Source organism: Pithys albifrons, chromosome 7 (assembly GCF_047495875.1).
Source record: "Pithys albifrons albifrons isolate INPA30051 chromosome 7, PitAlb_v1, whole genome shotgun sequence".
NCBI classification, from domain to species: Eukaryota; Metazoa; Chordata; class Aves; order Passeriformes; family Thamnophilidae; genus Pithys; species Pithys albifrons.
Genome location: NC_092464.1, coordinates 48,701,191 through 48,717,692, shown reverse-complemented (window position 1 = coordinate 48,717,692; position 16,502 = coordinate 48,701,191). Strand labels below are relative to the sequence as shown.

Here is a 16,502-nt window from a genome sequence, read left to right as displayed (position 1 = left end):
TTTTTTTTTTTTTTTGTGAAGCTTAAGGAAGAATTCTTAATATTGCTGGTTGCTTACAGATCTCCATCATCAATGAGCTTGAAATGAGAGGCTGCCATGTGCAGCCTCATTTTGTTCCATTACTTTACCTTCTTCTCTAAGCCCAGGCACAGCATATTGTCATCACCCAGAGTTCATCTGCATATCTGTTTTGGAGCTGCAAGGTGAGATGTTTTCTGTCTTGCAGAGTTTGTTGCAGCATTCACAGCAACGTGGAAAGGTTATGCCAAAGTGTCTCTTCTGTTTTGTTGGAATAGTTCCTCAACACAGCTGAGTATGGAAATCCATGCCAAAACCAGAGCACTGGGAAAGACAGTCACTGAGTTTGTTGGGTCTCAAATGTCACCAGAAGGGAGGACACAGGATGGTTTCTTTTGTAGAGTGGCAGACCAGCAATAGCCCCTGATGAACAGTTGTTTACCATAACTAGCTGTTGACACACCCTGGAAGACTGGACTGCTTAGTGCTGTTCTCCAAGGGTAGCAAACTCTATGAGCTGAAAAAACCACTTAAGACATTGATAGAGTTTGAGCATGCCTAACAGACACTCTCTCAAAATGCCCCATCTGAAAATTCAGAATGATTCTTCATCAAAGAATCAGAAATTATGATGAGCTCTTGCAAAGGGAGAGACAGCATAAATTCCAATGTGGAGAGGATCTGGATACCAGGTTTTATTGGAAAAACAATAACATTACAGATTTTATCCTATTTATTTTTTACTTACACTGACTCCATCCCTCTCCACAAGCATTTCATTCCCTGTCTCCTCTTCAGGTTGGGAAGAAAATCATGTTTGTTCCTGCTGTGTTGCTGCTTGCAGTTACTCATCTCAGGTGCCCCTGGCCAGAGTCCCTGGGCATCCCCGGCTTTGATGTCCATGGCTCCCTTGTCTCCAAGATCTTCTCCTGTTTTCCAGACTTCTCCCCAGGCCAGGATCTTCAACTTCCTTCTGGGCCCCCATCTGCTTTCTGAGACCACTTCTTCCATTCAGGCACCAGATCTTCTTTCTGGAAACCAAGTTCCCAGTTCCTTAAGTCTAAATAATGTAAGTGCATCAGAACAGCACATGATCAGCCTTTTAACTAGCGGGTTGGTCTCCTGTCTCTTCATTAACTGGAGGCTTTGGGATGCATCACTTTTGTGTAGTCAAAGTGTTGTCAACATTTCCAAGCAGCCAGCAGTGGTTGCAGCTTTGCAAGTAGCAGTGTCCTGTCTGAGAGTTCAGGAATTCAGTTTCACACATTTACCCAGGCTCTTACACAGTTATCTGCTGCCTGTTCACTGTTCATGTTCACAGCTTCAGCTCTTTTTTGCCTATGACAGCTCCTAAATCTTAGTATCTGTACTAGTCCAGCTCTCTGTTAGGGACATCCAGGAGTGTGCTAGTACCTTCTGACACATTTATCTGATTTTCTCCTCTCCCCTCCCAATTATGCCTTTTAGACATCACACCAACAGCTCCTCTTGCACTGGGAACCATTTTGCTAAAAGAAAGGTTGTCTGGTGATTTTTGCTGGACTTTTGTTATATATCATTATACACTGTACAACTGTACAACAGACAGATATAGCTATATTATTGCTACCCACTGTGGGTTTACTTATGTCTGAGAGTGGTAGCACAATTATGGTCAATGTTAATTAAGATTTTTGGACAACAAACCATATAGTCATGTTGGTGCAAAGCATGTGTGTAGATGACAAAAACTATGGCTTGAGCTGGCTTCACTTGTTCCTACCCTGAATGCAGAGTAAATTCAGATAATGCTAATACATTTGAACCCTGGCTAGTTTATGAGTGATGCATTGAATTATTCCTACTGATAGAAAAAAAATCTTATAAAGCAGATTTTTGGTGGGTTTGGTTAAATGATAAAAATATTTAGAAATAGAGTGAAGTTTCAGTTTAATGTCTATATTTTTTCACTCCCCAGATTGATCCTGAGGCAGGTAATGTTCTTTTTGCTTTGCTGAGCTACATAAACTTTCATACAATCACTGAAGGAAGTTTTTCATATTCATTTCAGCAGTAATTGATGCCCCATGGAACTGTTTCTGTAGGTCCTTTCTACACATGCTTCCTACATGCTATGTGTCAAGTGATAAATTCTCCCAGGTTGTAACAGTGAAGGCTGAGATTGCCTCTTTGGGCAGATGACAGTAGTAAATAAAGTGTTTTTTCAGCCCAAACTTTGTGATTTCACTGAAAACTATAATTATTTCTGCAGGGGAAAAATAATTAAAACAAACCAACAAAAAAATAATCAAAAAACACCTGCACTTGGTGTGGAAGCTTTCATTTGAATGATTTTCCATTGGCTGGCCATTAGGAAGAATTAGATACTGGAATGGGCTTACCAGGGAGGTGGTGGAGTCGCCGTCTCTACAGGAGTTTAAGGAAAGACTGGATGTGGCACTGAGTGGCATGGTCTGGTTGTCAGGGTGGTATTCGATCATAGGCTGGACTTGATGATCTCATAGGTCTTTTCCAACTTTATTGATTCTGGAATTCTATGATTCTATATTTCCCATGTGGAAAAGAAACTTAAACACACTTTGTTATAAAATGGGATTGTAGAATTCTAAGAGGAAGAAACACATTGTGACTTACTTAGAAATAACTTCCCTAAAAACCGATTCCCCCGAACTGGTACAACTACCAAGTTCCTTATGGTGGTGCCCTGAATTATCTCGAGTCCAAGTAAATCATGCTGTCAATTACACCTGTAGCTGCTGGTGAAATCTTTCTTAGCTCTGTGTGATTCAAGGGAAAAAATGGCTTTGGAGCAGAAACCTGTGTGTGTGGCCAGATCCTGACCAGGCACTAGATTTTAGGTGGAGCCACATGTAGTTATCTTCTGTTGCTCCACTTCCCATCCCTATCACTTTACTGTCGTAGGAAAGAGCCAAAACCCTCAGTAAATTTGAACCAGCAGAAGACCAGAGAGAAACTGGCTTTTTGCATATCATGGGGCTTTTTTATTTTTTCTAACTGAAACTTTTATAGTTCTAAATGATTGTCCTGATCTTCTGGCAAATAGCAGTCTCTCATTTCAAGCCCACTGATGATGATAAAGCTATGTAGGCAACAGGCTATGTTAAAAATCCATTAGGAGACCAATGAGGATATTAAATCCCTTTGCTGAAGACAGACTTCACTTTTTTTTTTTGTTCTGTAACCCTTTTCCCACATTTTCAGCAAGCTCATAACCCTGCTCTTTGTTTCACATCATAGGTTTTGTTCAGATACTGGTTTTGTGTTTTCCAACTCTCCCATAATGGTACAAGGCCCTTGAAATATAAAGGTTTTGGCACATATAAGTTGCCCTACAAAATTCAACTGTTTTTTCAAACCATTTCAAAACATAGGAAAAAAAAGGCTGTAGCTGGAGGACTTTTCATTTCAACACATGTGAAAACACAGGTGCAAATACCTTGAGCCTGCCAACACTGAGACGTTGTTTGAAATCTGACTTTCATCATCTTCATCTCAAGAAGAGTCACCGAAGACCATAAGTTTACTAATATTACTAAGACCGAGCCATTGATCTCTGCTGGTCCTCATCTGGGACAACACACCAAGTTCCTTGTCCTGTTCTGCTCTGGTACCATCCCCATCTCTGAAGCAGTTCAGCATCCCCTCCCCTAGGCAAGTCTATCCCATCTTTTCTGAGCTATTTTCCTTCTCACAAAGCAGCCCAGTGCAGAGACCTACAAGCACAGGCTCATCAGTCTAGAAAATTGTCTGGAAGAGTAGGCATTGAAGTTGGCCAGTTTGTTCAGAGCAAAGAAGATTAGATATGATTTACCATGTTTAGTGTCTAGAGGGCTTTTTCTTTCAATAATAGCTGTTAGTTTATTTACCATGGCGTTTCAGAATCTTAATTAACATTTAGATGATCAAAAACCTTAGATGATATTTTAGGAAGTATGGAGGTGGATATTTCCTTTCAGGGACAGATTTCTACAGCAAAGCTGCTGAATATGTGAAAAGTGCATTGAAAAAAAACCTCTTGTGGCCAAATTTTTAGAAGACTTTATTTTAGCAGGGATATTTTTCATCTCTCTAACAGTCTTGCAGAAAAACCTGCCTATTACTGCCTCATTTTTTTCTCAGCATGTCATTTCTAAAGAAAACTATGTCACTAGGAAGTCAGTTCTAATTTTATGCACTGTTTTGTAGCCTGCCTACATGCAAGGCAAATTTTCTTGCTATTAAAACATTGGTTATTGTTATGGGAAAACTGGGCTAGGCACTGAAATGGACCAACATCTCTCAGTGGAATATAATCTAAAATTTATTTGTTTGACAGGATAGGTACCATGACTGATATCAAGTCCTATTCTACAGAACATAAATACACAAGTCCCAGCTTCTCTCCCCACCACATTTGGTTTAGACTGACACAAGGTGGACTTGGGGGAACAAGACACTTCAGCCAGTCAAGGTGTCAGGTTCAGTACTAGCAGCTTGGCCCCAAATGCAGCAGGGGTTTCTCCTCTAGCTCCAACATTCCTCTACAGTGTGTCCCCATCCCAAAAAACTATTGATTTAAACCACACAAAACTCTGTACATTTTAAACTGGCATATTTAACTGTAAAAAAAAACCAAAACCCCAAAAAACAACAGAACACCAAAACAAAACCAATAAACACAACCTAATAAAAAAAAAATCAATTACTAAAGAGTAAAACCTTTGATGCCAATCCTATGCTGCTATTATTAATGAATAAATTGCTTAAATAACATTTTTGCCTAGTTTTCTCTTTCTGTTTTGAACTTTTTCATTCTATACATCTGTTATTTATGCATGGAGTGCCTTTGCCCTAGTGTTCAAATGAGTGAGGACTATCTAGTCAGGTCAAAAGAGAAGGGTAGGCCTAAAGTGCAATTCCATGCCCTTACCATAGGAAAGTTGATACTTCTGAGTAGACAAAATGGCAATGCCAAGAACTGCCATAATGTATTTTCTATGGCTCAGTTAGGAGCAATATGCAGCAGACCACAAAATTATTATGTCCTTTTGTAGCTCCTTTGAACAATCCATCTAGTCCTGTATTTAACAATGGAAAGTGCAATGGTAGGATTGCTAATAGTGTGGGTAATTGTATGTGAGGTGAATATTTGTGTATAAATCAATGTTCCTGGCAACATTTTGTCCATCAATTTGAATTATCTGTCAGGCATCTGACAGCAATGACTTTCACTGTTCAGCCATTGAGGGCGGCTGGAGAGATCCAGGTTCAGGCTTTGGTCTATAGCTCACATGATGACCAGCTGAGGAACTGTGACTGTCCTCTCCATGAAGTCAGCTGGGGCAAGTGATGGGGCAGCATCAGTTCAGAAGCAGAAGGGAAAAGGGATAGTTCCCAAGGTGGCAGGAGGCATTCGGGGAGGCTGACGGACAAGGAAGGGCAAGAAAAGGATTGCCAAGCTCATCTTTGCAAACCAAATGATCTGGGGGTTTTAGGCTCAAGATTTTTAACTTTAAGGATGTGAGTGTCGTGCATAGAAAATGCCATTCTCTGATCTACTCACGGCTCTTGATTGAGATGGAGCAAGAGAAGGAGGAGGGTATTTGTCCAGCAGCCACCGGGGCAGGAAGTAGCTGTAGTGAAGGTTTTAAAAATAGTCATTCCTTTCAGCATCAGAGCTTTTACACAAAATCAGTTGATTAAAAATGGAGAAAGGGGCATGAGAAGAGGGTGCACAAAGGCTTAGAGATGACTGCAGGGGCACCAGTGCCATTTCAGCGATTTCCTCCTTCTAAGGTGACATCCTAAACCCTTCACTGCAACACTACTGGCCCAGCTTGCTTGAAATTCTCCATTTCCCATAAATTTTGGCATGAATGCAGCTTTCTGGTGACAATTGTAAATGCATTTGGGGAGAAAGGGGCAAGGCACTCATTATTTTTATCAGCCTCCCACAGCAGAAGTTGAAGTTTTATGGAAAATATGTAATTTTAAATGTATTTATTTTTGTAAGTTTTAAATCAAAACAATTTCTGACTGGCATGTTCCTCTCAGCTGGAATGGTGAAAAATAGTGGTTGGGTCATAGCTGAATTAGCTGGAAGTGGCAGTCCCTCTGTGTCTCTTTCCCTTCCTCTTTCTCTCTTTTATAGACTTGAATCTTTTTTGTTCTCCTTTCTTTTCTCCCCCCCCCCCCCCCCCAACTTTAGCATAAGTGCCTAATATAGTTATCTTTATACGCTCAGTGTAACATCATGTTGTTACTAACATTTGCAGTTTTCTTTGAAATTTCTCCAGGCTGTAGGGCTTGTTCTCCCTCTCTAGCTATTAATCTTATGCTGAGCTTTGGAACAACAGGCAAAAAACAGCAGCCAAGAGTGTTGTGGCCACAGCTGTGCTGGCCAAGAGGATGAAACAGGTTCCCTTTGCGTGTGCGTGACAAGCAAGTTCTCATTTGCTTTCCTTAGGATAAATGTCACTTTTCTGAAATGCACAGTAGTTACTAAATTACTTTTATAGGAGACACAGACATAAAGAGTTGGAATTGAATTCTGCCCTGTTTCCTCTGCCCCTCTCTGTCTCCAATTATTTCCATTCACCTATATTGAGGTGTTCTGTTTCCATTTAGGCTTCCTTCAAATAAGGCTTACATTTACAAAAGTGATGCAGTGTGTCCTTTTAGTTGTATTTAAGGTCATATTATCAGAACAGTTTAAGATTCAATTTTCCATGACTGTCCTGGAAAATCTATCCACGGGTTTAGATATTCAAATGGGACCTGGCCCAGTCATTGAATATTTCTAGCAAGGTGTTATTAAACATGACCTGCTTCTCAAAGCAATGCATCCTTCCAGTTCTGGGTGCCTGGATGCATTAGCTGGTATCTGAGGAAAATGACTGGGTAGAACCTCATTTGTAAGTTTATTTCAGAGCTACTCAGGTATTCTGACGTGAAATTTCCTCATTTGCTTTCCAGAAAAATACTGTTTCTTTTATCAATTTTGGCTTTTTTGTTTGCAAAAGAAATATCAGCCTTTACAGACTGTGAGATGATTGATACATTAATGAATAGGATACAGAGGTCATTTGTGCAAATGTCTCTGTGGTATTTTTCCCTATATGAATTTCATGACTACATTGACAGTTATATTCATGGGCACTATAAGTCAGCTCAATATACCTAATACTGTCCATTCTAAACCTCTCAGTTTTAGAGTTTGCAATTTGTAGAACTTATAACACCAGCATCTGAGCCAAAAGAGTACTAGTGAAACTTCTGACAGTTTTACTCCTTAGTTCCTTCAATGAGAGCCATCCCATACAAGTTTTGGCAAGAGACAAAAACAGTGAGCCTATAGGAAACCTCCTGAACCTAATAATCACTTTGTGTTTGGAATAAGGCTGGTGTGGTACTCAAGAGGTGATGGTTAAGGACACACAGTGACCAAGGAAAATAAAAAATAAATATGTCCTGTGTCTGCCCTGTTCAATGAATGAAGGAGTGTACCTTGATTAAAAATAGTGACAATCACATCCCTAGATTGCAACCAAAAAGTGACTGAGAAGAAGTTTGTTCTGACTTGCTCAGTATTTAACAATTGGCTTAAGTAACTTAGTAAGGGTCTTTGGAAGACAAGGTAGGTGAGGTGTTTACTTTTTGAAAGTAATAGCAAAGCTGTTAGTCTACTCTCCCTTTGAATGAAAAGCAGGAAAAAAAGTAGTTATGTTACTCCAAGTTCAGTTTAGTTCCTGTATTTCTGATTCACCAGAAACTGAAATTATTCCAGGTGTGCTAAGACATATCAGTGAGTACTGTATACCAGAAGCTTTGCTTCAGCATTGGCAGAGGGGAATATCAGCTGCTTGAAATAAACCATAGGCTGCAATCAAACTGTCAGCTATATATGGGGGCAGGAAGCAAACTAGAGTGATGATAAGGCTTGCAGGTCATCAGGGTGTGTTCAGCAGAAGTCCCTGAAGAAAGTGTTTCAGTGCCCTGGACTTCACTAGTTGAAATACTGCACCTTCCAGACACTACTGTAACCAGCTCAGATGTGAACTCTCTCCTTACTCTTCCCCTTCCCCATGCTTCAGTCTACAGAAGGACTGACCCAGTGGGAATAAGCACAGAGAGGCTTTCAATTGAGGACCTATGGCAGGGCAGTGAAATAATACAAATTCCCCTTAAATAGTCTGCCCTATTGTGTTGTTGTTGCTACTGCTATTATTATTGCTGTTACTATCTTTGTCATTGTGAAAAATTTTTTGATTTTATGAATAATTAATGCCACTTATTTTCTACTATTTAATGTATGTTCAGACTGAATTCCTAACTTTCTTATTCTCTCTGGGGGAAATTATTGGCAAATAATGTTTCAACATATTGCTATATCCTGTGCCACTACTTTAGGCATAATGTCATAACTCTCTTATATGGGTACATGACTGTAGAACTCTCACTCAGCTTTAAATAACTTCCTTGCAAAATCCATGTTCTGACTACTTTTACACTATTTCCAACTACCAGGATGCCTTCTAAACCCAGCCCCATTTAGGCTTCTGTAAAGTCAACAAGCTTACTTAAATGGGAGGCTAGAAAGGATGCAACAGATCAAACCCTGATCTTCTTTACACCTATACTGAATCTGATCTCTTCCTCTTGATGAGAGCTGTGATTGTGCCTCAGTTCTGAATCTCAGGAAGTTTTGGGTCACATATGTTGCTGATATGTAGTTGTTTAATCCCTGGCATGGAGTTTTGAAATAGCTTAGCCATGCTTTTCTGAGGTGGTTTGTTTTAGTGTAATGGGGATAAAACTGAAGAATAAAGAATTGTCCTGTGGAAAAAAGAAGATATGTCGTGTAAAAATTGCCATTTTCAGAGCTTGCTATATGGTGGTTATGTATAAGTACAGCATAAATGACCCTTCTCTAAGCCCCTTAGTTATTCCTCAGTGGGTGGCAGGAACATATACAAAAATGTTTTTCCAAGCCAGTCCCACAGCAAACAAAGTTAGAAATAACAATTAATTGAAAATCAGAACTTTTGGTAGTTGTAGGGAATTTCATTTTGATTTACAAAGATTTCTTATAGACTCAAATGTGTGACTGAAATGCTTTTCTCCTCTCTGAAGCATCTACTTAGCTACCCACATGTAAAATATGGCATTCAGCAATAGAAATACATTGTTGTTCTTTTGTAATTGTCTTAGAAATTATCACATGACCACAGATTTCTGTTCTGGAGAAGTTAGAGTTTGATTTTTGAAAGCAGCACAGATACTTTACATTCATTTTGCACATCATTTGGGCACACAATTGTGTTGACAAATGTGTATCTTCTGTGATCACATGATTATAACATGTAAGGACCAATAGCCACCTTGTAATGTTAACACTAAAATGGCTGGAAGAGCGTAACAGAGCTGTCAGAAAGGACTGAGACTGTCTTTTCCCAGCAGAACCTTATGAGTTACTTGGTAGAGCAGGTAAGAGTTACGCCAGTACAGACCAGTGTAAGAGGAGAATTAGACCCAGTGTAAGCATTGGCGTGTTACATAGGCCAAGTCTGATGTAATTTTTCTTTTGTCATTCTGCCTTATAAGTATAATAAAAAGATGTGGAGGAAGTATTCTTTTCTCAGTGCCAATTGTTGATCATCACGACGGGTGATTCAGCATTTCATCAGCAGCAGTAAAAGCACAAAGCAGCAGAAGTCAATATTGGTTTGAGCATGTGTAATTGAAAAGAAACTGTAACTGAAAAGATCTTCTCAGCCCACTAATCCGAGTGCAACCACACAGGGAAAAGAAACCAAACAAACAGGGATGTATTCTTCTAGTAAATCCTGTGTTTGCTAGGGAAAAAGACCCCATAAAAGAGGCTAGACTTCTGCATATGCTGAGAGAGGGCTGAAAGGGGCCAGGTAGGCAACAAGCAGGGAGCAGACACTGACCCCACTCCATGGAAGTCCCCAGGGAACACCCCACACTCAAGCCCATTCACTCCCCATCTCTCCAGCAGTGTCACTAGGAAGGCAGGGAGGTTCCCAATCCTACAGGAAGTACACAAGTGAAACACCTGAGCCTGGCTCACTGGAACCACCCACAGCTACTTCAGCCTACCTGATCTGGCTTGATAGTCCTTCATACACCTCTTCCCCTGAAAGTGGTCCTGTCAAACCTGGGGTTTTGGCACCAACTTGATGAAACTTTCCCTGAAGTGCTTCTTTCAGACGTAGTGTTTCACTGAATGAAGCCAGCAGCATGTACGTGGCATTGACTACCCAAATAACCAAGAGCTACATGAGTACTTTCAGATGCAGGATCCTTCTGACTAATGTTCCCATCATGTCTGACTAATGAAGGCTGGTTAAAATGTCAAGAGTTTTTGGAGGGTTTTTTACTACCTTGTTTCTTACTCACTCTCACAGTAAATTATAACGAACTGACATGTTGTTTACTCATTCCATTTATACAGTCCTATGGGGATATAGGACACTGCAGCATCACTGCTTCTGCATGGTTTAGGAAGTGTTACGGTTGTATGAATAAGAGTGACTGTTCCTGCCTGGAAGCAGACTTGGGTCTGTCATTTAAGAGTAGGTCCACACTGAAGATAATGCAAAACTACTGTAGGCCAAATGGGAGAAGTCTGTTTCTGTAAGGCAAAATTTCTCCTGTATCTCCCCTACCTGTGACAGAGAGCTTTTCCTCTGCTAGTGAAGGAGAGCAAGGTCAGACTCATGGAATCCTCTCTGCTCCACTCATGGACATGCAAGGATCCCTTTCTGCATCCTCTGAGCACTGCTCCAGGATGGTGAGAGCAGCAGACCCTGGGTACAATTCTCAATATTGCTTTGAGCATCTGTAATTGAAAAGAAACTAACGAAACTAACTAATCCAAGTGCAACCATGCAGGAAAAAGAAACCAAACAAAGAGGGATGTGTTTGCCCATGGGTGGGAAATTGCAAGGGAGCTGGCTTAGCCTTCTCACATACCACTGGAGCTACTTCTCACTCATAAAACCTGGGGCCTTCACTGATGGTCAAGCTCCCCAGGGCAGCTCCAGAGCCTGGATGCTCCTTCAGTGGCTCCCTCAGCCTTGCATAGCTCTCATACCAAGCCCTTTCAAAATAGCAAAGGAATTTTTCTTAATGTTCTTGAGGCAGAGACATCACTGATAAGACTATCATATAGCAGAGCATCATCCAATATATGTATCTAAAGGCAGTAATAGCCTGGGAAAGAGCCTGGGGGAGAAATGCCTAAAATAGAGAGGCTGTAAAGAAAATGATTATATCAATGTGCATTATGAAAGGTAGGTAAGGTGAAGAATGCTGTCAATATTTGCTCTAATGCAGCTGACCCTATCAGTTCTTCCAGGTCATTTGTTTAAATGCATGGAAACTATCGATTTTGTCTCATTAAATCATTTCCATGCATTTCACAGGGACAAACGCTAAGCATGGACTGCGCTGTAAGGCTTGTAAGATGAGCATCCATCACAAGTGTGCAGACAGTATTGGACAGCAGCGTTGCATGGGCAAGCTGGTAAGTGAGCAGCTCCAGCCAGCAAGCAAAGTGGGAGGCACCAGCTTGTACTGGAGCCACTTATTTTGCATGCCTGACCCCCAGCTGGCATTTAGCTGGTGCATTAACAGAACTGACACCAAATCACTTTACTGAGGCAGGAAAAGTAAAGTCAGGAAGTGCCCTGTTATCAATTTGGGCGGTTGCTACTACTCAAGAACCCAAACAAAACACAAATCTGGTCTGCTTTGAAGATGTGAAAATACAGTTAATGAATCAAAATTTAACTAAATAACAGAATTAATTACCTTGATTTAAACTGTGCTTGCTGTAGTGCACATCTCTTGTTTAATCAAAATACTTCAATGGAGTTTAACAAACGAAAAATCCTTCAAATTATGTTTGATTGTTTTTTCCACTGTTAAGCCTTGGAAAAAAAAACCATAATTCTTCTTAAAAAGAAAACCAAAGGATATTTCACAGCACAACATGCAGAGTTTGAAGCAATGTCTCAGTAGGAGAGACTAAGAGGAGTCTGTCTCTGTATGGACACAGCACCTCAGTTTCTGAGTTATTTTCTGGACAGCAAAGTCTCCTGATTGGCAATGGCAGTACACTGTGTCTGAGACAATTCTAACCCATCTAGCTGACTTACGGGAATGTGGTTCTTTTGGTCACTTTTGGAAAAGAGACCATTTGGAATATGAAAACCAAATACACATATTCATGTTTCAGATGTTCTTAGATTTGTTGTAGCTTGAAGGCACTTGGACAAATATGAGATAAAATCAAACAGTTTCATGCTATTTAAATGATGGAGAAATGCAAGCATTGACTTGAAAAGGGCTATAAAACCCACCTGTCACTGGAGGGATGTTTTTTACTCCAAGAGTGTTCAGGGTAAGCTGTTCTGGTTTATATGCATGGGGCAACCCGTTATGTATTTAAACCATAATGACAGTTCCAGTGTAAGGCACTTTAGTACAGGAAGCTTGTCTGTGAAGAGCTGAATGACCTCACTGCAAGCCTTGGACCAGATGAATATTACAAGTTAATTGATTAATGTATTTCTTGATTCCAGCCTCAGTTCTTGTGTCACTAGTTTACAAAACCAGAAAAATAGAGACCAAATTTACATCAGGAAGTTGTCAGCAAATCCACAGGAGTTTTGTCAGCTCATGCTGTGCTCAAATCTAGCTTGGGTGTAAACCAAGGCTTAAGAATCTGGAATGTATTCTTCTGAGAAACCAAGTTTATCAGTCCCCTCACTCTATCTCAGTCTATACTGCACCTCATTAGCTAAAGAACTAGTTGTCTATCAGGTTTTGAGGTATACTAAACCTAGGATATGGAAAATATGCACATCTCTGCTACTCTTTTCTACTTTTCACCATGGCTAGAAGTGCTCATAGCCTGGAGACATTAGAAATCTGAGAGATCATTTGTGAATCTCTAATGGCTTGAAGGGCACATGCAAAGGTGCCAGCACCTTCATTTTGGGTACTAAGTGTTTGTCTGAGTTGAGATATTAAATAGAGATCTAATGGGAAATGTTTAACCTTTTAAGAATGTTTTTTAGAGTGGTGTAGGGTACCATTATTTGCCATATTGTGGTATTCTTAAATGGTAAGGCTTGAATTGTTATAGTGCATTTCTCTACAGTGGACACCATGGGGATATCTGTTGACAACTTGAATATTCTTTTGAACTTACAAGACAAAAACAAGCAGTGGAAGCTGCAGACAGTCAGCAACAAAACTTAGAAAAAGCTATAGCATGGCCGTAAAATCCTTCGGTTTCACAAGTGTATATGTGGAAACATGAGGATTTGGAGTTAGGATGGGGAAGGATTAATAAATCCTTAAAAAACACAGTTAACAAATGCAAAACAATGCCAATTATATAAGATAGGGAGAGGAAATCTTCCCAGAATCTCTAATGATTCAGCACTTCTGCTGCAATTAATTAATGCTCCTTTTGTGTAAGACAAAAGAAAAAGAGGAGATGAAAATGAGCCCCTCCCTCCACATAAATATGAGAAATTGATTTTTTCCAGGAGAAAAAGTCAAATCCCTATTCTCCAACCCGCACAGTGACTGAACAACAGGAGGCAAATTTCCAGCTTCACCACACTGTTACACAATTATCCAAAGAGCTGAGGCTATTTCTATTACTTCAGTCAAGGTGGCAATGCCCTTCACTTGTTTTTGCTTTTTCTCCCTCCAGCCAAAAGGATTTCGACGGTACTACAGCTCACCACTACTCATTCATGAACAGTTTGGCTGCATCAAAGAAGTGATGCCAATTGGTAGGTTTTGATTGCTTTTCCATTCAGTCTTCCTTTGGCAGTGCTCTGCAACAGCAGCGGCAGATTTCCAGCCATGGTATTTTCCCTCAGCAGCCTTCCAGCTCCTTTTGGTAACTGCATGTCCTTCTGCCATCTCAGGAAAGGACCACTTCAAAGATACAAAGCTGGAAGAGGAGAGGGTGTGTTTATTGTGTGTTTCACTCAAACACCCATATACATACCTCTTAGCAATTACCCTATTTATAATAATAACTACCTGAGATCAAGGTAGAATCTTAGAAGTGAAGAAACACTTGAATACAGAGGTGAAGGTCTGAGCTGGGAAGAAAAAGATAAAAGACAGAGAGATCAAAACAGCAGGAGGCATTCAAATCACTCATCTGGCTTTTAATGGGATGTCACTGTGTTCCTGTCCTTATTCATCCACATTTCTTACTTTTGTCATATATTTTCCTTATTGGTCATGTCTGCAGATTTTATGATTACTTGAAAGACTATTTTTTGCTCACTGTTATGCTATAGTCCTGAAAAGAAACATTTTTAAACGGATAAGATAAGTTTATTCTGGAAAATAACTTTCCCTGCAGGTACTCTAACTGGGAATATCTGGAAGTGCAAAAGCCAAAACTAAGCAGTCAGTTTAAAATTACTTGTCTGAGGACATTTGCATTGTTGTTTCCAGTAGCTAAAAAAAAAAAAAAATTACAAAGATTTCATCTAAGTTTGTCTTTTCAAAAAACATCCATCATTTTTATCAGAAGAAATAGAAACATTTTGAACACTCACTAACAAATGAGGTGTGCTTTGCTCTACTCAAAATCCAAAATCTCTTGCATTTTGAAATTTCCCTCCTTTTGCATAATGCTACAAATGTACTGTATTTTACATGTTTACTGTATCACAAGAGAGGTTGAGGTCTAATAATGTAGTATGTAGAAGAGAGTTTGGACTGAGCTTGCTTGTGCCCATTGAAGACATCCTTTTTTTTTCCGTGGTAAATGACTTTTGTGTTGAACTATGAGGGAGAATGGGAGTGAGAACTGAACAGACATATGCCAGTGGGGTGGTGGCCTTTCTGGCAAGCCCTAGACTGGGCTGAACAGCCCAGAGCACATCCCCAACAGCAGGCATCTACCCATGTCTGCCTCCAGACCCCACAAAGCCCCACAGTGGGGATGTCAGTACCTTTCAGGGAAGGTCCAGTGCATCCTGTCTATGTGCAATAGAGAAGCAGGAGCACTGTAAGGGTAGATGGATGAAGATGACAGCCCACCTATATGAAAAGAATGCTCAGGCACAATGCAGAGATTTTTCCTTCAAGTATCTGCTGTTGAGAGCAACCCAAGAGGTGGAAATAAACATGGATTAAAACCTGATACTTTGTCTTCCTTACATCGGTGTAGGCACCACCAGTGGTGACTAGAGAAGGAGAATGGCAGGTGAAGAGAGACAAGACAATGACAAAGAGCTGAACAGCCTCTGAGAGGAGGATGATCTTTATGAGAGTAGAGAGGCAGCAGAAAATTGCTGGAAAAGACTGGTTCCACTAAGTTCATCAAACACTTTTTATCAGGAGAGTCTCTCAGCTTGTGTCTAAGCATACACCCCAGCATGTTGGTAGAGTCAGGTGTTCCTCCAAGTGAAGCAGGAACATGACCAGAAATATTTTCAACATATTGATGCATGTTTTGCTCCTTTTGTTGCAGCCTGTGGAAATAAGGTTGACCCTGTGTATGAAACTCTCCGGTTTGGGACTTCTTTAGCCCAGAAAACCAAAAAGGGAAGTTCTGGGAGTGGGTCTGAGTCTCCCAACAGAAACTCTGTAAGTATCCCACATCTTTCTTCTGTTTTCTTTCTGGAGGAGCAACAGATATTCATTCACATGAGCTTGTATCAGAGTTCACAAAATTTGTATTCCAAACTGTAAAAAAAATTTTTATATCTTGCTCTCAGATTCCAAAGTGAGACCAGAAACTACATTATTGTTGCAAACTCAATTTTTAAGTATCTTTTAGATGACTCTTGAGAAAAATTGAAAGGTACTAATTAAATGAATAAACTGTTTTTATTGGATTGGAAGAGAAATTATAATTCTTTTTATTTTGCATAGCCATGTAGATGTGTAACAGCAATATTTAGCTATCATACTAGAGGAGATGTATACTTTCTTTTGTTGATGGTGAGCACTTAAGCCTATATTTGAGGTTCTCTGCCTTTCCAAAGAGATCCTCCCAACTTCACCCCCTGGGACGGACAAAAAAAAAAAAGAAATCACACCTGAATACACTGGAGGCTAAAACTGATTGTCATGCCTAAAAATCAGACCGACATTATCTGACAATCTCTTCTGCACTCACCTCAGAATAAAAATCACCAGACACAGAGACATGACAAGACTCAGACTCCAGGCTCAAAACATACTTATATATTTAATTTTAAGTTGTCCTATAGGTTTGGTACAACATTTCCTTGGCATTTAAATGTGTGCTCACTTACATGGCTGAACTGTAACCACAGATAGTATAGGTGGATTCTGAATAGACATCAATTCATGTCTGGTGGGAAAGAAGACAAAAAAATTAAGCAAGAATTAAATGAACTCTGCAAGGGATGGATTAATGAACATGTCCTCTATCTATCTCTGTT

At 40.0% G+C, this 16,502-nt stretch overlaps 1 protein-coding gene across 2 annotated transcripts in view; it reads left to right on the top strand.

The window, feature by feature from the left end:
* The window catches only part of STAC (SH3 and cysteine rich domain), a 75,237-nt gene that overhangs the window by 35,344 nt on the left and 23,391 nt on the right, over window positions 1–16,502 (top strand). For both annotated transcript variants that reach the window (XM_071560596.1, XM_071560595.1), the window contains 3 exons: window positions 11,469–11,569; window positions 13,775–13,856; window positions 15,563–15,678. In XM_071560596.1, the coding sequence (XP_071416697.1) occupies window positions 11,469–11,569; window positions 13,775–13,856; window positions 15,563–15,678 (299 nt within the window). The remainder of the gene's footprint in view (window positions 1–11,468; window positions 11,570–13,774; window positions 13,857–15,562; window positions 15,679–16,502) is intronic.